Source organism: Sturnus vulgaris, chromosome 9, assembly GCF_052056855.1.
Source record: "Sturnus vulgaris isolate bStuVul1 chromosome 9, bStuVul1.hap1, whole genome shotgun sequence".
In the NCBI taxonomy this organism is placed as follows: Eukaryota; Metazoa; Chordata; class Aves; order Passeriformes; family Sturnidae; genus Sturnus; species Sturnus vulgaris.
Window position 1 is genome coordinate 28,258,390 of NC_142251.1, and position 23,777 is coordinate 28,282,166.

Consider the following 23,777-nt stretch of genomic DNA (forward strand, 5'->3'; position numbering starts at 1 on the left):
CAGTAAAACATTTCCTTTTTCCCCTCTCCCCCAGTTCGACAGTTTGGGGAATGGAGATGAATTCACAGAATTTCATCTTCTCTGAATCCAACCCTTTTTGCCTGGAAAATGTTTTGACAGAGAAATGCCTTTCCTGCCCCACTGAGTCCAAGTCCTCTGAAGGTCTAAGAGAGAAGAGGTCTTCTGCCTCCAGCATCCTGGTGTGGATTTACATGGATTTACTTCCATGTCTGAAACCAGAGATTTCCAGAAGGTTAGAGATTTATAAAACCTTTTTACAAACCACTTCCCAACTGCAGAGCAGCTCCCAGGGCAGTGGGAGCATCCACACTCCCCATCCCTGGGAGGAGGAACCAACACCACCATCCCTGCCTGGACCAACCTGGGTTGTGACTGGGCCAGCTGCACCCTGCACTCCCAGCTTGTCTGGGGTTTGGGGAGCCCAATAAAAGTACTGAGGTGTCAGTGATGCCTGGAACAGAGGCTAGACAGTGTTAAAGGATTAAAGTAGGAATTTATTAAAAAGCCTTCAAAGGATTCACCTTGGGCAGTACAAGAGCCCGGCTGTGGCTACACCCAAGGTGGATGATGGGTCACAAATTTTCACACTTTTATAAGTTTTGGTCCATTTCCATCTTGGGGTTCATTGTCCAATCCCAGCTCCAGGTTCTGCAGTCCCATCCTCCCAGATTCTCTCCTCAATTCCCTGTTGTTTGCACCTTTTGGGGCTGAAGCTGCAGCGGTGTCCTTGGTTGTGGGGCTGGCAAAGGATTGTTTTGTGTGCCTGAGCTGTGAGGAGAACTTGTAACACTTTGTATGAAGTGCAGAGTCACACCCCAATGCAGTGCAGAATCTGGAAAATACGAAAGCTCAAACTTCAGGCATCACCAAGGCAAACCCAGCAGCTCCTGAGCAGCTCCTGCACTCACTGGAGCAGCACACGCTCCCTAAGGGAAGCTTTTACAGCCTGCCACTGGAAATGGCACAATGGGATCCAGTGGGGAGCTGCTTTCCTTCAATGAGCCATAAAAATCCCATTTGGGATTGCTGATGCATTGCTCCCCTCCTGCATCCCATTGCTTTTTAAAAGGGTGTGTCCTACCCAGTCAAACACACGCAGGAAGCACCGGGAGCTGCTGAACCTTAAAACAACTGTTATTCTTTGGGATAATGCTCCTTCCAACACTAACATTATTCTAAGATGCAGGTAACATGTGGCACATTTTCTTTAGCTCTCCAAAGTACAACACCCTTCCCTTCTTCTATCCCTCCTTACCAAATATCAATCATCAGCAAAGACAAGGCAAATGAACTTTTAATCAATAACAGCTACTGTTTCTTGTACTGGGACTGTTTATGATTTAAAAGGGGGGAAAAAATTAAATCAATCCTGATGTGAACATTTTCCCACTTGGAAAAGCAGCCCAAGCCCATATCAAAAGGTTGGGGGGTTTATATGTTTTTAAAAGGTTTAAAAGCTAAATTAATTTTAAATTGTTTTTACATATCTTGCCTATAGACAGAACCACATCACATGATGAGGAAGGGTGGTCCGTGGTGTATTAATGTTCCCAGTAAGTGCTTTAGCACCAGTCTGTCTGCTTTACACACATTTAATGCTGTTGCCATCCCAAAATGAGGACTACTCTAACCACAGGGTGTCTGTCCAGGCACTGTAGCTGGCAACTGTCCCCTTTCCATCCAGACCAGGTACAACAGACAGCTTTGGGTCTGTCTGCACTGTCTCCATCTCAGCCACCAGCATCCAGGAGGTACCTGAGACTAAAGGATGGTTTTGGCAAAAAAGCACCAAGAATTGGCCCAGATCCTCCTGGCTGGTCAGGACAATGCTGAATAAATGTCCTAAGAAAATAACAATAAAAAACTGAATCAGGAACTCATTCCTGGATCTAGGAGTCCATAAAGACTCTCACAGTAGTTGGACTTATGTTTGTGGATGTGGACATTGGTACCTAAAAATGGTGAGGCTGCGAGTAAAGCTCCTAACTTTATTCTTCAAAAGCTTTCTATTCCCAGGGCCTATACAGCCAGGAGAGTGATAATTCATTTTCATCTTCATATGCTGCAGCACTGGGAGTAGCTCAAAGGGCAGTGTGCTGGTTCCAGTCCAGATTTATCTGAACCTGCAACACAAACCCAAACCTGCATGAAATGGCATCCACTGAGTCTTTCATGAGCCTCAAACAGGGCTCACTTCAGCCCTCTGCAGTGCCAGGCTGCCCTGTTGGGAGTTCCTCTGAGCTATTTGTGCATCCATCCACAGAAGCCATGCATTCTCTGCTGCCTCACCTTCCCCAGCCCAGGCAGTTCTGGGGGTCCTCCTGCTCCTTCTCTTCAAGTGTTGAGATATCCCATGGCCACATGCAGCTGGCTGTTTCTGCCCAGTCTCTTCCCGTGGCTGATCCTCTGTCAGATTTGGGACAACAAAGAGAGGAGTGTCTTTCTGTCAGGGTGATGGAGCAGTCCAGCCATGACTGAATCCGTGCAGGACAAGCCAGGAGCTCTGGACACAGCTGTGGAGGCAGAAGGCAGAGGGATGCTGCGTGTGGATGTGCCTGAAGCAGAGCTGCCAAGGTTCATGATGGCAAAGGCCACGTGAGGATGACTTGTGGGGACAGGATGCTCCCCAGATGGCCGAGGGGAAGTGGCTCAGACATCCCTGAGGGGCTGAGCCACTGGCCAGGGATGTCCCAGCTGGAGAAAGCAGGACGTGGCCAGCCTGGCCTGGGGCACAGTGTCAGCTCAGCAGGGCTCACAGCCCTCCCTGCTCACCATCAGCACATGGCACTGCCCAGACAGAGACCCCAGCAGGGAAAATTATTTGATCCCTCTATCTCCCTGAGCTTATAAACCACATTTCCTCCTGGATTTACCAAGTAGATCCCCTCTGCCACCACCATTATACAGTTTTTGCCCCCACCCCACCATCCTGACATGCTGGGGGATGGGGTGTGTGGTTTGCTTGGTGGCACAGATGTCCATGGGGCTGTGGCCATGCCCGAAGTCCTCTCCTGCCCCACCTGCCCACCAGTTCTGCAAACCAGCCCCAGGAAGCCAGGAAGGTCCTTTCCTTAGTTCATGCCCAAAGGAGAGTCAGGAGGGAAGGCAGAAAGGGGAATTCTGATGTTTTCCTTCGTACCATGGGATCAGTGGCTGAACCAGAGCAGGGACTTTGTGTTTTTTCATTTCCTGCTTCCTCCACAAGGCCTCCAACCCCTGGGAAACATCTCACACTTCTCTTCTCTTCTCTTCTCTTCTCTTCTCTTCTCTTCTCTTCTCTTCTCTTCTCTTCTCTTCTCTTCTCTTCTCTTCTCTTCTCTTCTCTTCTCTTCTCTTCTCTTCTCTTCTCTTCTCTTCTCTTCTCTTCTCTTCTCTTCTCTTCTCTTTCTCCTCATGCCCATGATGAATGCAAACACATTCCAGATGCACTCTGAGGTGAGAGCCCACCATTCCCCCACTCTCTCCTCCCAGCTGAGAATCAGGCAGCTTTTTAGGATCAGGAGAGAAGAGAATAGAAGTTTCTTCACTTACAGTTTTGCCAGACTTTAACTGGGCTCCAATTTTCCATGCTGGATTCCTGCCCTGGGCAGGCTGTGTTTTGTTTTGTATTTGTCAAAAAAAAAAAAAAAAAAAAAAATTCCATGACTCCATTTCCACCAGCCCTTTGAACCAGTTTTAGGGAGGTCTTTCCTTTCTTTATTTTTTTTCCCTTTGCCCATGCTAAAACATTATTACAACCATTTTAGTGGGAAGCAGCACTGCCTCCAGGCCTGGCAAGAAGTGAGAAGACCTTTCTCCATCGCTGTGACAGCGCCTGGGCTCGGTTGGATCACGAGCCTGTGAAACAGCAGAGCCTGGTTGGTGTTTGGCACATGGACAGAGCCCAAAATCCGTCTGTGCCGAGCGCTCCCCATCTTCCAACAGGCCTCAATCAACAGTTCCACAGCAACACATCGGCCAACTGTGTAAACACAGTTAAATAGAGTCCTTGCCTTGGTGAACAAGCAGTGCTGAAAGAGAAGAGCATCTCGCTCAAATAAACAAAGGTCCCGCCGAGCCCCGGGGTTTGGACCAAGGTCAGAGGAGGGGAGTCGTGATAGGGGAAGCTGTCGAACCCAGAGGCACACACACGTTCTCAGAGATGGATTCTGTCTGCAGGGAAGTGCTAATTCAAGTGGACTGGACCCCTCTGTGGCTTTGGGCTGAATCCAGCAGATCCGAACGGTTGCAATGGGAGAAGAGAGGAGGAGATGGGGAAGTGAGGAAGGCCAAACCAAAGCACTTTGTTTGGGGCAGATCGATTAACCTGAAACCCCTTTTTGTTTGCTTCACTGGGAAGATGGATGTGTTCTGCTGGCTTGGCAGGGCCTTTTCTTCTTCAAGGCTTTGGCTCCACCAGTGAAACTCAAAAACCCCATCATTATCCCAGTGGCTGCAGCTGCAGAATGATCCAGGTAATCTTCTTGTCTGCAAAACCTGTGGGGCCCCATGGAACCATCAGCCAGGTCTTGTGCCTGCAGATCCCTGAGGATTGTACAGACCTCCAGTGTAAATGTTGTAACTGTAGCACTTAATTAGTGGCTTGTCTTAATTTTCTTCTGTCTGCACTCAGAGTCAGGATTAAAAACACGAAGGAGACGAATTTTCTCGTGTTCAGGCTTGGTTGTTTATTAAATCTTATCTAAAATACAGAGAGTTCTGCTCTGTTCTAGCTACCAGCTAAAAGTGAGCAAAATGGAGCTGAACCTAGCTAGTTACAAGGTCTTTTAAAGCTAAACAGTCCAATAAAGAACTAACACCTATATAATTTATACTTCTGACCCAATAACCAAACTCCTGTGACCCACAGTGCAGCACTGACTGTCGAACCAGAAACTACTGCCTGAAATCATGAAGAAGGAAGAAGACAGAAAGGAGACAACACCCAAAATCTTCCATCTTGTCCCATACCCATTACTATATTCTAAAACCTTCAAATTCAAAACCCTTCATCATGTGAAATCACACACTTTTATTCCAACTACACACCCATGATTTTAACTCCATCACTCAAATTTGGAGCCTTCTCCAAGGCCTCAGGTCAAAAGCAGTGTTCTCCTGGGGGTCAGTGCCTGGCAGCACAGAAAGCTCAAAACTCCTAGGTTTCTGGGTTCCAACACTCCAGAAATAAACCCCTGGGATCATGGGGGTCAGACCCCCTGGTACAGCTCCCACTGGATTGAGAGTCTAGTTTTGGTTGCAGGAATCAAGGTCTGAAATTAGAATTGCCTGGTGATGTGTAACAAAGAGGAAGAAAAAGGCAAAAGCAGCAACAGCAGACAAACCAAGCCCAAAAATCCCAGCTTGGGGGTGCAGGAAAATGAAAAGGGAAGAAATGTGCCTGCCTCAAGGGAGGCTGAGGGAGGGCTCTGAAAAAGCCCAGCTTGGTGAGACCTCTTCTGAGGAGTGAACAGAGGAGGACAATGGAAGCAGGAAAACCACAGGGCTTGGAGACAGGCTCCTGTGCAGCTGAGACCAGCCAGGTCCTAGAAAGGAGGGCATCCTCTGGCATCAGCCCCCTCCCTGGGGCTTGGTTTCAGTCCAAAGGGTCCCTGCTGAAGCCCACATTTGACAGTGCACAGACAGGAATATTTCTCCACTCTGCTGGAGAGGTTGTGAGGTGCCCAGAGAGCAGGAAAAGCCAATGGGTAAAACAGCTGCAGCCTTCCAGTGTGCAGGAACACAAGGTCACATCGTGCCTTTAGAGCAGATTAAATGTAAGACCTGTCAACCTCAATGGTGTCTAGGTCAGTTTTATTCCTCTGCATTGACAGGGAACAAATTTGAAGCCCTGAGGTGTCATTTCTGCACATCATGATTAGAGTTGTTCCTTTACCATGACAGACCTGCTCCTTTCCTGAGGATAATCATTTTTCAGCCAAACATGTGGTGGTTCACATTCCTGAGTTATGGAGCACACAGCTCACCAAAGGAAAGGGAATTTGGCTTCCTGTCCTGATGACCCCACAAATGCACCACAGGGCTGGATGGTCGTGGCCACCATCCCCCAGGAATGACATTGCTGTGGGCCAGGCCATTCCTTGAGGGAAGGAGGGGTCACCTCCAGGACCCCCAGGGAGATGCTGTGCTGGGTTAGTCACCTTCCTCTGACCCCCAAGCTTTCTCCTTGCATTTGCTCCCCAGTGTGGGCAGACGTGCCCCAGCCATGCACAAAGTGCTATCTCTAAAATGTCAAACCCATTGATTGCCATAAAACGCCAAACTCACTGATTTCTACTCACAACTATCACATTATCCCTTGTGTATTTGTCATCAACATCAATATGCACTTCACTGCCACATATTTATGCCCAAAATGCTATTTATCAATGTGTGTGTGTGTATAGATATATATATATATATATATATATATATATGTTAAACCTACAAAACCCCCAGGCTCAAAGGCACTGTGTAAAACCCGAGCTGCTTCCCAGCCTGACCTTCTCCATGCCCTGCAGGGTCAGCAATTCCCTTTTTTAGACCAGGGGCTATGACCTGTGCCCCACAACCTAGTCAAGACACTGCAAACCACTCCCACAGTGAATAAGGAATGAGAGTTCATATCTGCTTGGCAATTACATGCAGATTAGAAATGTCCAGAGGGGGTCTTTAATGCTCATGAAAAAGATTCAGAACTCGAAAAAACACGGTAAATTGGAAACAACAGAGCTGGAATAACTGGACTCAGGTTCCATGAGGGTTTGTCTCAGCATTTCAGCCCATGTGTCTGGGTGTGAGCACTTGATTGTAAATAACTGCTCTGGTGGAAACTTGGCTGGAGGGGACAGACAGACTGAAGGGGACAGACAGACAGACAGACTGTCACACACTCTGCAGCAGAGACAATCCTTATCAGGGATGAAAGGATGCAGGGCCTGGCTGGGACCAGCTGGTCTGGAGCAGCCCCAGGAAGGATGCACAGCCCTCTCTGTCACACACACACATCTTTGCTCTGGCTGGTGGATCCTGGAGCTCACGAGCCCAAGAGGCTGCTCCAAGGATCTGGGCTGGCTGGCTGGCTGTGATTCCAGCTGGCCAAACCTTCCAGCTGCAGAAAAGCCTGCACACAGCTGGGCTGAGACACACACTGCTGAGGGGAGTCCTCCTGGCCAAGGGACCCAAGCTGTGCCTGGATGAGGTTATCCCAGAATGCTTCCCAAATCTCACATCTAGAGACATGCTTTGGCTGCATCCCAGCTCCAGACTGGGGATGTACAGCAACCCCAGAGCCTCGGAGAGGGGAAATCCAGATGGGATGGCAACAGCTCCCTCCCCTGCAGGGGCTGGGGACCACGACACAAGGGCTGGTGAGCACAGGCAGAGCTCAGGGACCTGCCTGCCCATGCAGAGCTTCAGCCCTCTCCTGACTGCCCACTCCTCCAGCAGTGACCAACCCTCATTCATCAGAGCCCTGCAAGGTGTCCCACCAGAAAATATCTCCAACTCAGTTACAGGGCAGTAAAACCAATCCCAGTGGCACTAGTTTCATACAGGGATGATTTTTCTCCCTTTTTTTTCCCTTGAGGTGCCATGCCAATGTAAGCCAAGGATCATGCAAAAACCTCCATGGATGATGCCACCTTGTAAATTAAGGTCATTACCCCATCACAGACAGTAAAAAGTCTTTATTTTCTGCAAGCTGCAGCTGATGGATTTTAATTATGCAACATGCTGTGAGTCCATATGGACTGTGTTCCATAAAGGTTTTTCTTATGATCATTCTTTCTGGATCCACGTCCTGCCAGCACCACTTGTTTTCATGGCCCATCTTATTTACTGCCTTATTAGTCTGGTGTTAAGATTTTTCCCCCCAGTCCTCTGGAAGTTCCCCAGAGTTCCCAGATTTGTTTAAAAATCGACACTAATGGTTCAGAGAGCTCTCAGGCCAATTTGTTTATCCTTTGATGTGAGTTATCTGATCCTGCAGAATGTCTCACTTTAATCACTGCTCTTTAACGTTTGGCTTCATCACTGGTAGAACACAAAGTTTTTCATTATCTCCATAAAGTATGGTTGTGTCATTCCACTTCTTTCCAAAGAGAAAAATAAATGTTGAACAAATAATTTTGTCTCTTCTACACACAGGATGAGCATTTTCCCATTATTGTCTGGGATCTCATTACAGAATTTGGCTTTTCTTGATACATTTAAATAATTATCATTAATTCTAGTGGCAAGAGGCTTTTCTCTCCTACCTTCAGCTTCTCTTCCCAGGCCCTCACTTATTTCTACTCAGCACTAACTCATTCCTCCTTTTGTATTTGTCATCAACATCAATATGCACTTCACTGCCACATATTTATGCCCATAATGCTATTTATCTATGTGTACATATATGTATATAGATATAGATATAGATATAGATATAGATATAGATATAGATATAGATATAGATATAGATATAGATATAGATATGTTAAACCTACAGTACTCCTGCTTCCACCTTCCCTCCTAGCTGGGCTGGTTTCTGCAGAGCAATGTTCAGGCTTCCATGATCTTAGAGCATCTCACCAAACAGCCTCAAACACTCCCCCATTATCATCCATTCAATTTTGTTCAAATAATTCCTTCCACCCCTTAATTGTGCTCCCAATTATTTTCAGCCCAGGGAAGCTGTTCTTTTTTCCAGAATTGGGGGCTAGAGCTGGGCACCTCTGTGCTTTTAAAAATCTGGTCCCTGGTCACTTATAAATAGCTCTGGTCAGAGCTTTTCTGCGTTTGCACATAGTGTGGGGCTGGCTGGCAGGGACACAGCCTGGGAAGAGGTTGTGGAGTCCCTGCCCATCACGGGACTGGAGACTTGCATACCTAAAAGACAGAGGAAGCTGGCTTGAGGTTATTTGTGGGGGGATGTATCCCTTCTCTGCTCCCAGGCTCACAAGAGGGGAAAAAAGCCACTGGGGACCAAAGACAGCTTTCATCAATTGTGATGTTTTATTTTGTGTTGGCTTTTTTTTCCCCCTTAAACATCCTTTGTTTTCTAACAATAAATCATATCCTGAGGCAAAAAGCCTTTAAAGAGACTGGGCATGGAGTCTGCTTCCGTTGCCTGGCTGGTGAGGCAGGCCACCAGCTGACAGCAGTCATCAATCCACAACTCAGCGATCCATCCATCTTCCCCCGGCGCTGCGGGGACGGCGCAGGAGGCCCCCGGCTGTGCCAGCCTCTGTGCCCTGCCATCCCTGCCAGCCCTGCCAGCCCTGGAGGCACCCAGGATGGGCACCAGGGCTACACCCTGTCCCCCTTGCTGCCCATTCCCTCTGAGCAGTGTCCCCTTATCCTAGGCACCATCCCCAGCTGAGCCAAGTCACCCTCGAGGTCTCTTCCCATGATCCATCCATCCTGCCCTTCCAAGAAACAAGCAACTCTAAAGAAGGCAACAGCATCTTTTCTAAACAGAGGGTGCACCAAGAGCCTACTGGGGGATAAACCTTCCCAGGAGATTTCACAAGTCCCAAGCTGTTGGCTTTTTTTTGCCATCAGTGGATGGCATCATCTCTGCCATCAGTGGAGGTTTCCACCTGCAGTTGTTTACTGCTTTTTAACGTTTTTAACACCCAGCAGTTTATGGTGGCACCTACCTGTTCTGTTTACCCTCTTAGCAGTGCTCCCCAAAGATGTTCTATTAAAACCCTCTTAATGGCTCTACCTTGTTTGTTATCTGGAAAATGAGTTGCTCTCCCAGCGAGATGGAGGAGGTCCAGCTCCTATGATCCCTCCACAGTGCTCCATGACCTGCAACACTTCCATTCCATTCCACTTTACACTTTTTGCCCCTTGCTGGTCTCCTCCTCTGTCTGCTTTTGCTTCCCAGATGCAAGGTGGGGTCTTGCTGCCGCCCGTCTGAACTTTCCTCTCCTTCCATTCCCTCCTGACATCCCTCAAGTTCTTGCTGATCTGAGAAGTATTTTATGAGGCAATTTCGCTCATGCCAAGTGTGTCATAACCAATGGATCCCTGCCTGCAGTCATCAGAGCCCTGCTCAGCCTCTGGGTGGTGTGTGCTGTGCTGGAGCCAAGGAGACACCACACAGCCCCCTGTCCTTCTGTCCCCTCTCCTTCTGGGAACAGGATTTGCATCTGCCTGGCACCCTCTGGTCCATCTCCATCACTCGTGCTCATACTCCCCTCGAGTCTGCAGGGATCAAAAGGGGCCATCAGAGACTATTTGGGAATAACAGCATTCCAGGTGTCAGGAATTTCAAATACTCCAGTTCCCTCTCACAAATTCCCATAGAACAATGGCATTCCAGGTGTCAAGAATTTCAAACACTCCAGTTCCCCACCCAAATTCTCATGGAATAACTGCATTCCCGGTGTTGGAAATTTTGAACCCTCCAGTTCCCCCTCACAAATTCCCATGGAATAATGTCATCCCGAGCATTGGGAATTTAGAATCCTCCAGCTCTCCTCCCAAATTCCCACCAAAACCATGGAATTACAGCATTCCAGTCATTGGGAATTTAGAATCCTCCAGTTCCCATAGAAAAGTGGCATTTCGGGTGTTGGGATATTTGAATCTTCCATATGCCCTCTTAAATTCCCACAAAAACCTTGGAATTACAGCATTCCAGGTGTTGGGAATTTCGACTCCTCCAATTCCACTCCCAAATTCCCACCAAAACATTGGAATTATAGTATTCTGAGCACTGGGAATTTAGAATCCTCCAGTTCCCCTCCCAGATTCTCATGGAATAATGGCATTCCCAGCATCAGTAATTTTGACTTCTCCATATGCCCTCCCAAATTCCCATGGAATAACAGCCTTCCAGGCGTGGGGAATTTGGAATCCTCTAGTTCCCCTCCCAAATTCCCATGGAATAATGACATTCCAGGTGTTGAGAGATTGTTTGTGTCTCTCTCATGCTGGTCCAGGCTCAAGAGCTGTTGTATCTTGGCCACTCTTCAGTACCTCGTGTACCTCCAGCAGCACAGGCAGAGCTTTGGCCTCTGCCTGCAGGTTTCCATGCAGCAAGGACAATGTGGTGCTTTGCTTTCTCCCTGCATCAGGGTCCCTGCTTGGCCTCCATCCTGGGAAAATGGCCTCAAAGCTTTGGGGCACGTTCCCCTGCTCCCCTTGCACTGCTGGCTGATGTCACCTCCCCAGCCACAGCAGCCAAAGCCACCAGGGCTGCATGTCCTGGCCAGCCAAGGGATGCCCCAGACAAGGTTACAGCAGACAAATCCCAGGGGCTCCACGATGATCACGGTGCCACGACTGAGATCTGTTCCTGCAATCCTCTTCCTCCCCTGCATCAGAGCAGCTCTGTATCCCAGGTGAGGCCTTGGAGATGATGGGGCAAAGAGGTCTGGCCTATTTCACAGCCCCAGGAGAGGGACATGGCCAAAATGAGGTTTCCTCTGGCATTTACTCTGTGCCAAGGCTGGGGAGGATTCCAGTGCCACAAAAGCACCTGATCAGGGAGGGCATTTCAGAGCTGGGGGTGGAGGAGTGGAGGTGACACAGGGATGGGAAGAGAGAGAGAGGTTCCTTGAGGAGAAGGATTCACCTCCAACCTGGGAAACCCTTTTGTTCTGCCCTGCACAGTTTGGGGCAGGCAGCAAGGCCGTGGGGACCTTGACATGGATTCGCCTCAAGCTGACATCTCAGCCTCTTTTAAAATGCCCTCAAGTGCTTGGATTTGCCTCAGATTAAGTCCAGTTGCCCGGGCTGGCTTGTACCCATACATGGGCTAAATGAGAACCACCCGTCACACCTCGTGTGCCCCCTCCTCCTCCTCCTCCTCCTCCTCCTCCTCCTCCTCCTCCTCTCTGGGCAGGTTCATTAAGCCTTCCCCAGCGAGAGCAGCCGCGTTTCAGGGCGTTTGATATTTTCCACTCTGCGTGTCAAGGGCATTTACAGTCGGCGTCAGGCTGTTCCGTCAGTCTGAGGGAAGCACTTTGAAGTGTTTGTGGTAGAGGCCACATGTGCACTCAAGATGTGCCTCCACTGCCTCTCTCTCTCTCTCTCTCTGTGCTGCCTCTGCATTCCCAGCACCATGTGACAACCAACAACACGGCTTAACCCCTTCACACCACAGCTTGGGGATGGGCAATGGAGTCCTCATCCCTCTCGCTGTTCTGGTGGCCCAGGAAGCTGCAGGGAATTCCAGGGAACGAAGCTTGGGCAAACACAGCTGGTGAAGGTGCCAGGATGGAGCTGGCAGAGCTTGAAGCTTGAAGCTGCTGCTCCCAGTGCAGGATCTGTCTCTAATCCCCACGAGTGCTGCCAGAGATGAAATGAAAGCATCGTTTGCCACAAGCAGCTGTGGACTCAGTCAGCTTCCAGCCTTGCCCATCCTGCAGAGGCTCCCAGGGAAGGAAGGAGTGGTGGAAGGAGTCCCAGTGGCTGTGTCACCCCACAATGACATTACTGCCCGTCCCTCCAGCGTGATGGATGGCACATGACAGCATGGGCAGCACTGGGGCTGTGTGGCTGCTGCCCAGGCACCTCTGGGCACAGAGAGAACAATTGCAGCTGCTTCCCCTCGGAGGCACTGGTGCAAGGCTGGCAGTGTTTTGAGGAGCTCTCCACGGGGGCAGCGGTCAGGGGTGAATCTCATTTCTTTGCACAGTAGCCATGTAGTGCTTTGCCATAGCTACAGGCTTGGGGTGTTTTCATGCACCCAGAGGAGCTTGCTTTGAAATGCAACACGGGGATCAGCAAGCACAGCTGCTCTTTGAGGGGACAGCAGCAGCCACCCAGGCATTCACCTCTCCTCAGCTCCCTAAAAAGAGTGCTGGGCCAGATGGAGAAATTAAAGACATGTGGTGTCACCAGGTGATGATTCCTTGGTGCCTCTCTGCATCCCAATAGGCAAGAGGAGAGTGGCCTTCTCCAAAGAGCCCCTGCCAGGCTTCAGTCCCTGTGGATGGATCTTCCACCTTCTGCCAGGACTCCTTGGATGGTTGTGGGGAGCCAGGCTTGGCTTGCATCTTTGGAAGTCACATAGGATAGAAAAACCCCCCTACCCTGACTCTGCCAGGGGTTGAGCTGCAGCCTCCACGGGGTGCTGTTAATTCTGAGCAGATTCCCTGTCTGATCCATGCAGCCTGCATGGAATAAAAAGCACAGGGAAGGCAACGGGGCAGGAAAGAGCACAGCAAAAAAGGCAGAGCTCAACGAGAGAGATGTGAGCTGCAGACAGGCAGCTCCCACCCTTTGCTGCTGTCTCCAGCACAGCAGTTTTTGGGGGCCAACGTGGAGCTGCCCCACTCAGTGCATTCCTGGAGCTGGGAGCACAGATGGCCATGGCAGCACAGATCCAGGGCAGGAACGCTGCTCTGGCAGCTCCAGGGTTAATGTGTGGCACAGAAGGAATAATCTTCCTTTTCCATGATTGCATGACAGTGGGTGGAGGCCTGGGGGAAGGGTGTCATTGTGCTGGCCCTTGTTTGGCAGGGAAAAGATGTCTTCTGGGCTGCAGCTTCCTAGAAAAGTTGAAGCCAAAGCATTATCCAGCGTAACTGACCTCTCCTTCTCCCATGAAAGCCCCCTCCCTGCAATTAATCTGAGTCATGGAAACCCCTGCCTTCTGCTCTGATTTCCCAGTTCCCAGCAAAGTGTCTGACTCAGCCTGCCTCTCTGTGGCCATGGCTCCTCCTTGCCGAGGTGATTGACTCCATCACCCAGGGAGGGTCCAGCAAACAGCCCTGGACTTGTATCTCCACATCTCTGTGTGTGTTTCCATGTGCTGAGCTGGCACCAGGAGGAGAGGTGCTAGGCAGTGTCAGTCTGTTCTGATTCACCAGACCACTTGGAAATCCCAAATCCTCTAAATCTGAAAGGTCAGAGATAGACGAGTGACTCCTGGCTGCCCCTGAAGCTCCACCCCTGCATCCTGATAAAAAAGTAGGACCTGTCCACAAAACTGCATCCATGCAAACATCACACACTAAGCCTAAGTTCACCATCAGCCCACTGGTGAGAGATGAATGAGGGTGGTTACATCAGCAGGGAACAACTGCCCAAAACAGCCTTGCAAACATCAGCGAGCAGGAACTTCAGGTTTTTTGGTTTGGGGGATCTTTCTGATTAGGCTTGCTTTCCATTTGCTGGAATTACCACCTGGGATAGAAACCAGTTTCTTTAGAGATTCTTTTTTGCCCCCATTGCCCCAAAGCCCCTGCACTCTGATGACAAATTCCCAGACCCAAGGGCAGGCAGATTTCCTTTCCCCTCACAAACCCCCACTGGGGCTGATTTCGTAAGGGCTGAGCGTGCCATGGACCCCAGCTGTCTGTCACCCTCCTGGGGTGTTGAGAGATATCCATCCCCATCAGCCTGCCAAGCCGGGCTTCCATGCCAAGGATATGTGAGATGGAAATGGGGAATGAAGACAGCTTCTCCTTTCTGTGCCTGCTGACAGCCCCAAAGGCACACACAGCTTTGGGCTGACCTGGTCACACAGCCCAGCTCTGCTCAGGGCAACACTTCACCCCAGGATAAACCCTTTACTCCGAGGATCACACAGGGCTTTGCAAATGCCTGCTTATTAATGCTCACCACAGTCCTGGGAAGAAATAAGAGACACAGGGGGATCACCTCATTTGCTGTGGAGTGGGGTGAAACCGAGGTGTCTAACAGATGAGAACAGTGCTGCTCCATGTAACACAGCCAGAAATTAAATGGAAGGAATTAAAACCGTGGTGATTGAGGGGAACTTTAGGCAGGAACAGTGTGATTAATCACACTGAAACTTGGCTGAGACAGCAGTGAGAGGCACCATGTGATTTTTCTCAGGCTCCAGGAATACTCCAGTGTGACAGGTAATGCAGCATCCCAGAACGGGCTGGGATGGCAGGACCAGTGCTCAGCTTGGGAGGGAAAGAGCTAGACAGAACTTCCAAAAGCCACAGCATGACAGATGGCTGGACATGGCCCACAGGTGCCATCAGGCTCAGTCACTGCTTGAGAAGTTCTTGCTCCTTGTGACTGCAGGGACAAGTGGCTCTGAGCCCAGAACCCAGGACACTGTTGTCACCTGCTCTTTGTGCCACACACCCCTTGCCCCGAGGTGCTTCTTGCCATTCCCACTGCTGTTGTTTCAGGCACACAAGACAAAGGCATGCCAGGTCTGTATGTGCAGGTTTATTTTTCCATTTAATCTCTGTACCCTGTCCTCTCCTCAGAGATACCATTCCTTTGGAAGCTCCTCAACTTCCAATGTGCATGAAATCAGTGCAGGCACAGCTACACAGCCCTCTGTCCTGGTGATGACTCCTGGTGCTTCACAAATAACCCAGAAACTGCTCATCTAAGTGGGATCATCTGAAAACCAAGCTCCACTCAGTTGCAAGCAGCCCAGATGACAAAACTTGCCAGGAAGAAAAGGTCAGTAGAGCTCATTTTCTCTCCAGGACTTCAGGAGGCAAGAATTTGCCAACCCTTCCATTCTAACAACTCATTTTGGAGTGGGTTGTACAAGACTGAAGGACACTGAAAGGGACTGGGCACACTGTGTGAACACATCTCATTTTTGCTGTCCAAGATGACTGCAGGAAGATGAGATTATGTATGAATGAAGCAAGAGATCACAAACTTTTTTTTCTGGGCACTGATAACTTTAGTAATTACCAGTGCCAGCTCTGCCAGCCCTGTGCCTCCACCCAGCCCACACAGCACTGTGAGGTGCCTTTTGTATCCTCATGGCAATGAAGGATTTTATCCTGCTAGGGTTTATTATTCTTTTATAGACTGAAGGGCTTCAGCCTAATCTTTCAACAAATAAAAGGAATCTTTCAACATTTCAATGCTGTTGTAATTGGCTCCAAAAATAGCACCCTCAGAGCCACATTTTTTAAACTTCTCAAGTCCAGGGATTAACCTTTTTCAGAAAAAGCACAATAATCAGAAGACCAACTTGTATATATTATATATATAGAATCAAATAAACGAAAGACTAAAATTTGAAAGCTAATCTATAGTAACTTTTATTTTCTCCCATTTTGTTTGTGTCCACACTTCTGTGGCTGATGGAGGGGAGAGAGGGGGTCTCCCATTGTTTCATGAGCCACTGCTGGATGTTTTATTGACCACCAAAGGCCTGTGGATCAGGAACACTGCTTTAGAGATAAACTGGCTCCTGACTGGCTCTGTTTGTGCCACCCTGTCCTGTGTACCTTCATTTTATACCCCTGGATTCTGTGCTTTCAGTTTATACCCATAGATCCTGTGCTTCATTTTATATCCCTGGATCCTGTGCTTCAGTTTATACCCCTGGATCCTGTGCTTCATTTTATATCCCTGGATCCTGTGTTCATTTTATACCCCTGGATCCTGTGCCTTCAGTTTATACCCCTGGATCCACACCCTGCTCTGTGCAGCCCACCCAGCTCAGCTCCATGGCAAAGCACCATCACCCCAGGGATGCAGAATAATGCCAGCCTGTCCTGGATGTTAAAACAGACAGAGAGAGGATGAGTGGCCTCCACTGCTCCTCCATTACTGCAAATGGCTTTTCCTGCCAGGAAAACTGGCCTCGGAGCAGCCCTCTCTCTGACCCCCCTCCAGGTCTCTCCAAATTTTTCAAGCAGACACCTTGGCACCTCCTGCTGCCTTGGGACTGTGTTGGTGTTGGCTGGCTGGGAGTGACAGCTTCCATCTTCTTTCTCCTTGTTTCGTTAGCTGTCACGTCAGGGGTTTTGATCTTCCCTGGAGCCAAGCCCAGATTGATTCCCACATCATTTCCAGGGAAAGCTATTGTAATGACCAAGGCAAGGAAATGCACTGGATGCACTCAGGAGATGGTGTTCACATATTGTACTTTCATAAAGGTACAGCAATGGAAACATTCCCTATTTTGATTGTCCCAAAGCCACAGGAAAAAGGGAATTAAGGGAATTGATATGTCTGGGAGAGATGCCAGCTCTGATTTACTCACATTTTTACCCTGATGTGAAATACCTTGGTCAGAGCTGGAAAACTTTTATAGAAGACATGAACCAAATCAGGCCCTGCAAGTGCTGGTATCCAGCTAAGAGCTGCCTCAGCTGGCACGGCCAGAGAAACACTAAAACAAAGGAACTGGGACTCAAATGGACAACAGCAGCTCTGTAAGAAATTTCTTCTCTTCCTCCAGAGGGTTTGGACATACCCACATTTGCAGTCTGCCTTGTGACCACAAAGTGCCTAAGGTACCAGAAGAGCAGTGAGTTAGGATGTAGGGGTTGGCAGGGCTCCTGGAAAGGGGATGTGCTTTATCATCAAATCCCAGCATGATCTGGGATGGGGAGGCACAGAGCAGTCAGGGCAGAGTGGTGAGCCCAAAGCAGGGCTGCCTTTGGAAGCAGCATAAAAAGAAAATATCCTTGCTAACATAACCTCGCCTTCCAGTTTAACCTCCGTGTTCCCTCAGAGAGTGCAAACATGCCTGCACATATTTTAGGCATAGCAACCCATTTAGGAAGACTCAGATGCAGGCTAAGTCCAATTAAAGCAAAATGGAATGAAAGTCCCAAATTATTTCAATGTGTCAGAGTGAGGAGTTTGCAAATCCACTGGTTATTGCAGAGCTGTTCTGGGAAAAAATAATTCCTGTATAGATTCCACCCCACTTTGCTGAATTCCATGGGAATTTTGCCATCAACTTCAATGGGAGAAGGACCAACACATACTGGCAAACTTTAGGCAATGCATTAATTATGCTTCAGGCCAAATGAATTTGCTCTTACTCCCAATCCTGCAATGAATTTTCTGTAGAAATATCTCTGCCCCTCCAGTGGTGTCCACTGAACTCAACACCAGCAAGATCTCATCTGACTGTCCAGAAACCCCTAAGAACATAGATCTGCATTAATCTTGCTGAGATTAATATGAGTTCAATTAAGGGCAGAGTTTGATGAAAATATTTCATAACATATCAAGCTGGAGGGTAGATCAAAGCTGCTTTTTTTTTTTTTTTTAGCTCACTAATAAACCAAAACAGAAATAGCACAGCAGAGGAAGTAGCTCGTTTGTTTGTGATGGCTCCCTTCTTTGGGAAGGTGACTACAGAAACCACAAAATTATTACTGCTGAAATAACCAAAACAAAACACAAACGTTGGCTGATTTTAATTTTTTTTTTTTATTTTTGGTTAAAACACAAAATCTTAAATTAGGCAGGATACCACCATAATTCTTGTTAAAATTCCCAAACACCAAACAGTGGGATGAGGTGTTCTGCCCACATCACTCACCTTTGCTCTCAACCTCTGCCCAGAGCAATGCAAAATGATTTTTGAAGCATGTAGGGGATTTTTGCATTTATTTAAATTTTAAAAGGACCCCCCAAATTCTGGTAGCATAAACTAGATTTCCAGCACCTCAAAATATGTGCCCATGGTTCCTCTAAGGTTGTGCTTTAGGCTCTCTAAACCAGTTACTAAAGGGCAAACACTTGTTTTTTTTTTTAACTTGCTAGAAAGCCATTTGCTCCCTTAAAAGCAATTTATGTCATTCAGCTAGAAAGTTTGTTTTCAGTATAAAATACTTTTTAATCACCTCTGTTAAGTCTTTCTACTTCATCTCATCTGGTTCCTATGGAAATGGCAAGTCTTTCAGAACTGCAAATTTTGTTTCCCAGCCAATATTAGGAAAACTCTTGGTCTTTTCCCACTACCTTCTGAGACAGTATTTGCATATAAATACTGTTCAGATCTCAGAAATTACTTTTGAAATTATTATTCATTACACTGCAGACCTTTCATGATTCCACAAGCAGCTGACTTATTTTTTCACCCCTTCCACATAAGCAAAAAAAAATAAAAATTCCTGTTTGCTTCTTCATGAATCCTCACCTCCTTTATACATGCAGATCTTCTTTACCTTTAAAAAAAAATAAAATAAAAGCACCAAGCCCAAACTAATAGTGAGAAAATAAGAAGAATTGGCACCTTTTTTGCCAAAATTGCACTTCCCACCCTTGATCCATGGTTGGCTGGCAAGGTTATAAAAGCCTGTAATTGGTCTGGAGAAGCAACTATTTTTAAAAGCTCTATTCAAAGTTGAACAATACAAGTGTAAGTGCTCCAAAAGGCATAAAGAAGGTTGTCAGGGTTCTTTGCCACAGCTTGGGAGCCTCTGTGCTAAGGAAGAGAGGAAGGGCTTGGTGTCTGTTCTCTGTGTGACAAGCTCCAGTGAGCTGAACAAAGAGGGGTGGATTCCTTGCCATGGAATTCCTTGCCTTGTTGGATTCCTAGAGCAGGGGCTAGACAGAGTTAAAGGAATAAAGCAGGGATTTATTAAAAGGCCTTCAAAGGATTCACCTTGGGCAGTACAAGAGCCTGGCTGTGGCTACACCCAAGATGGACTCAGAGTCCCAAATTTTCACACTTTTATAAGTTTTGGTGCATTTCCATCTTGGGGTTCATTGTCCAATCCCAGCTCCAGGTTCTGCAGTCCCATCCTCCCAGATTCTCTCCTCAATTCCCTGTTGTTTGCACTTTTTGGGGCTGAAGCTGCAGCAGTGTCCTTGGTTGTGGGGCTGGCAAAGGATTGTTTTGTGTGCCTGAGCTGTGAGGAGAACTTGTAACACTTTGTATGAAGTGCAGAGTCACACCCCAATGCAGTGCAGAATCTGGAAAATATGAAAGCTCAAATTCAGGCATCCTGCTCGTGGATCCACTGGACATCCTGGGCTGGTTGCTGGTGCCTTTTCCCACCTCTCCCATCTCTTTGCTGTTCCCCTCTTTCATTTCAGGGCTCCACCTGACTACTGTGCCTGCATTTGGGATGGCTCTTCCAGGTGTAAAATGCAGGAAGTTTTCACCATCCAGTGGGCAGTGAAAGAGCAGGGCATGGCTGCAGACTGGCAGTGAGAGCACTGTTCAAACCTCTGCCTCCAAGTCTTGTGAAGAAGCTCTCCTTGGAATGAGGACCCAGGAGGTTGGAGCAATTTCTTTAGTCTGGGAAGTGTGGAAAACAGGATTGCTCCTGCTCTCTCCCCTACAGATCAGTTTTGGAACCCCCACTTGTTCTGACACTGTCCCAGGCAAGGAGCAGACAGAGCACAGTGCCAGATGAGAGCCACATGCTGAGATCAAGTGGTGAAAAATCTTCTCTGTGTCTCTCCATTGCTCCTGCAGGGCACCTGAACACCAGATTCATGAGCAAAAGAATTTGCTTTCTCAGTAGGATCATTCTTGATATTAGCATAGAAAGTGAGCAACAATATAAATTTTAGCTGTCCCCTTGTTACCTCCTCACGCACCTTGGAACTCTCCAGGATCTTCTCAGCTGCTGACAAGGAAGTTCTCCTTTAAAAGAAAAGAAAACCATGATTTATTACTGTTTTCACCAGGTTTGTTGCATATACACAATTCTTAATGAGATCCTCTCTCTCCCTATAAAGCAGCAAAGAGCCTGTGTCTTTTCATCTGCTTCATGAGCTACATTTTAGAAATTTTCAGGACTTCTGCAGCTGGGAGATGGCTAAAACAGTGCTGAGAAGGGCCATGGCCCTCTGGGTTTTGCAGCCACACCAGCCATGGAAAGAAGACCTGCCACAGATGCTGGCAGCCATGGGCAAACCTTCTTCCAGAGGAAATGGAGATGTGCTGGGAAGCTCCCAAGAGAGCAAAAGAATGCTTCCAGACAGTCAGGTGGAGCAGCCTGCTGGCTCCATCAACCTGATGGACTTGGCAGCCTCCCCTGCTCCAGCTGGCCAGGATCCTGGAGTCTGCAAAGCTGCAGGCAGGGTTACTGAATTATTGGGAGAAAACAGATACCTGCATAAGCTTACACACACACATAGAGATAGATATACACCCAGATGCATTTATACAGCTCATGGAGTGAGATTTGCAGGATAGATGAACCTGCAGTAATATTCATACTCATATATCCCATGATATATATCCAGTACTCATATATCCCATATTGCAGGATATATGAACTCCTAGCAGGACAATGCTTTATCCTGTCATGACTAAGCTGGTCTCTGTGTTAGGCATATTAAGTCTGTAGGAGAGCTCTGACATCTTCCTGGACAAGATTTCAAGATGCATTTTTATTAGCTTTTCTGGAAGGAGCACTGACTGACAGCTCCTGAAACTCGCTCAACAACCTCACATCCCTGGGTTCCTCTAGTCCTGAGCCCTCAAAGTTGTCACAGCAGAGGCCAAATCCCTCTTCCAGCTCCAGTCTGGCACCAGGCTCTCTTGCAAGGCTCTCGACTGCTTTAGCCCAGAAGAGTTTCTGCTTACGTCAGCAGTAGCTGGCCAGGAGAAAAAGAGAACAATACAGCCTTTATAGATTAACAATATTTCAATTTACTGTAAATGATGCAGCATATAACATGGCCCAGAGGAGTAATTTGTCATTCTTTTGGATCTTTGCTTTCTCTCTCTCATTTCTTTCTCTTCACCTTCACCTTTTCACTTCTCCTCCATTCCACTTCTTTTTGCCTCCTTCTCTCTCTCCTTTCTGCACTTCCTCCCTCCCAACAGATCCCACTGTTGCTCCAATCTCTGCCTCTATGTTAGATGCCAAAATCACTGGCAGCAGAACACCTAAGTGGAGGTGCATTCCAGGGTCCTGGAAAGGGATGTGTAAAGCAAAGAGAGCAGGACTTGAGGGAGCAGAGGACTGGGATATGCAAGAAGGGTTACAGGCAGGAAAGAGCTGGGGTACATCCTTTGATGCAGGCAAAGTCAAGAGCTCACCCCCAGCAGCAGCTGATAGAATCATCTACAGCACTTCTATCTGAAATAGTCAAAAAATATATATATTTCATAGTCACAATGATAAAAAATAAATAGAAGTGTATCAGCTTTGGGGTGCTGGATATTTGATTTTATCTGGAATGAGTGTGTGTGTACATGTGTGCATACACCACCCTTGTTATTTTATTATGGAGTGCTGTTATGAAACTTCCCATTTTGTATAAATCTTCCTTTTCAGACCTGTGGTCACTGGTTAAAGGAATTTTTACTGGGAAATGCTTCACTTTTTGCAGATCTGACTTTTCTTGGTTTCATTCTCAGGACTCCTCAGCATAACCAGAGCCTTTGCCACAGATGCTCCAGACACTGCCTTAAAAAAAATTATCCTGACCAGAAATTGGTGCTTTGGTCTGTGTGAGCTGCTAATCATCACCACAAAGCAACAATTAGTCTGTTAGCTACTTACAATCTTCCCCTGATGTTCAGGTCACATGGAAAAGCAGAGTTACACACACAAAACGAGCACCCACAGGTTGCTGTGTTTGTTCCAGCTCATCCTTGGTTCTCTTCCAAAAGCCAACCTCCCAGCTGGCACTTGAGGTGCTGCTCTCCTCACCTGGATGCCTGCTCAAAGAAGGAGAAATCCCTTCCCCACAGCAAGCACAGGCACTCCTCAATTTTGTCCAGAACTTGAATCTCCAACACTCTGGAGTCAAACTCCTCCAATCCTGCAAAGTCCATCCCTGGATTGGCCATCTGGGACATCAAGGAGCTGCTTCTCCCAAGCCAGGACCCAGAAGATGCTGGGCAACCTCAACAAATCCCAACTGGCCCAGCCACATTCCTGTCCAGCCACCACGGGGCAGCTCCTGCCTCCTTAAGTTCCTGTTCTCTCAAGGTCACCTGACAAACAAAAACACTTCCAGAAAAGAAAACTCCCTTGAGCTCATCCCTCCTGTTCTTGGGATCAATGCCAGCCCTATGTCTGTCCTATAAAGACAAAAGTTCTTTGCCCCTCATTATCCATAAAGTCATGCTTGCAGGTCCCAGAGGACAGCACAAACACACACGGACTTCCTTAAAGGAATCTTCATTAAAGGTATTCTGCAAAGCACAGAAAACCTTTGGGACAGTCAGAAGAGATAGCAGCAGGCAGGATTAACCCCACAGTCTGCATTCCCCAGGCCCTGAGTGCACTGCAAACTCTGCAGCCTCTCCCCTGGCCTTGGGGTTTGGCTGCCTGTGCTACCAGCACCAGCTCTGGCTGCAAGCTGGGATCACACTGCCATGAAAAATAACGTGAAATAACATCCAGCAGCCTTTGCAGGGCTGCCTATGAACTTGGGCTCTGGGTCTTGTAGGTTTGCCTGTGCTCATGGACCCTGTTGATCCAGATCATGGATGTGGAGGGTGATTCCCTGGAAGCAATCAGCTGATGCCCACATCCTCATATCAGCACACTCACCCCTCCTGCTGAACACCAATTCAAGCAGCCCAAGACAAGTGGGTGATGCTCTTGTCCTTCCAGGCACAACTGTTCATGACACAAACCACCTTACATCTTCTCCAGTACAGGAGTGAATCAAAGATCAGACAAAACCAGGGAGCCACGTCACAGCTAATTCACATGAAACTTAATTTCACCCTTATTCTTCCTAAAATCACAGGGCTCTTTGTGCCAATGTTATGTTTTAGCATAATTTTCCTTTCTTTACAATTCTCTGTTCAGCACAAAGTGATATGAGAGCATCGCTGGAGATAGTGAAAGCCTTCCCGGATCATCTGTTTCAGAGCAGGTCTCTCTCTATCCCCCCAGTTTTCACTTGCTGGAAAGTTACCCAGCCATATGTTTGCAATTAAAGTCTCAGTTCCTCACAGGCTCATGGCAAATAGTCTGCTTCACCTGGGTCACATCTCTGAAGGGAATTCCCCCAGACTGGATTTGCAGGCTGTATTCGGTGGCAGCTCTGACACAGGTATTAGCCATAATGGAATCCATGTCAATTATGAGTTCATCCATTCGTTTTTCTATCCAGGCCTCCCACTCAAATTTCAGAGATCTCCTTCTAAA

General features: G+C 47.9%; 1 protein-coding gene across 1 annotated transcript in view; it reads right to left on the minus strand.

Moving 5' to 3' along the window:
- Positions 1-23,777, minus strand: part of LOC148222875 (uncharacterized) — a 52,425-nt gene that overhangs the window by 12,608 nt on the left and 16,040 nt on the right. Inside the window, 5 exon segments of the mRNA XM_088170383.1 lie at positions 16,473-16,571; positions 16,574-16,734; positions 19,666-19,800; positions 20,241-20,302; positions 20,961-21,022. Of these exon segments, the coding sequence (XP_088026509.1) occupies positions 16,473-16,571; positions 16,574-16,734; positions 19,666-19,800; positions 20,241-20,302; positions 20,961-21,022 (519 nt within the window).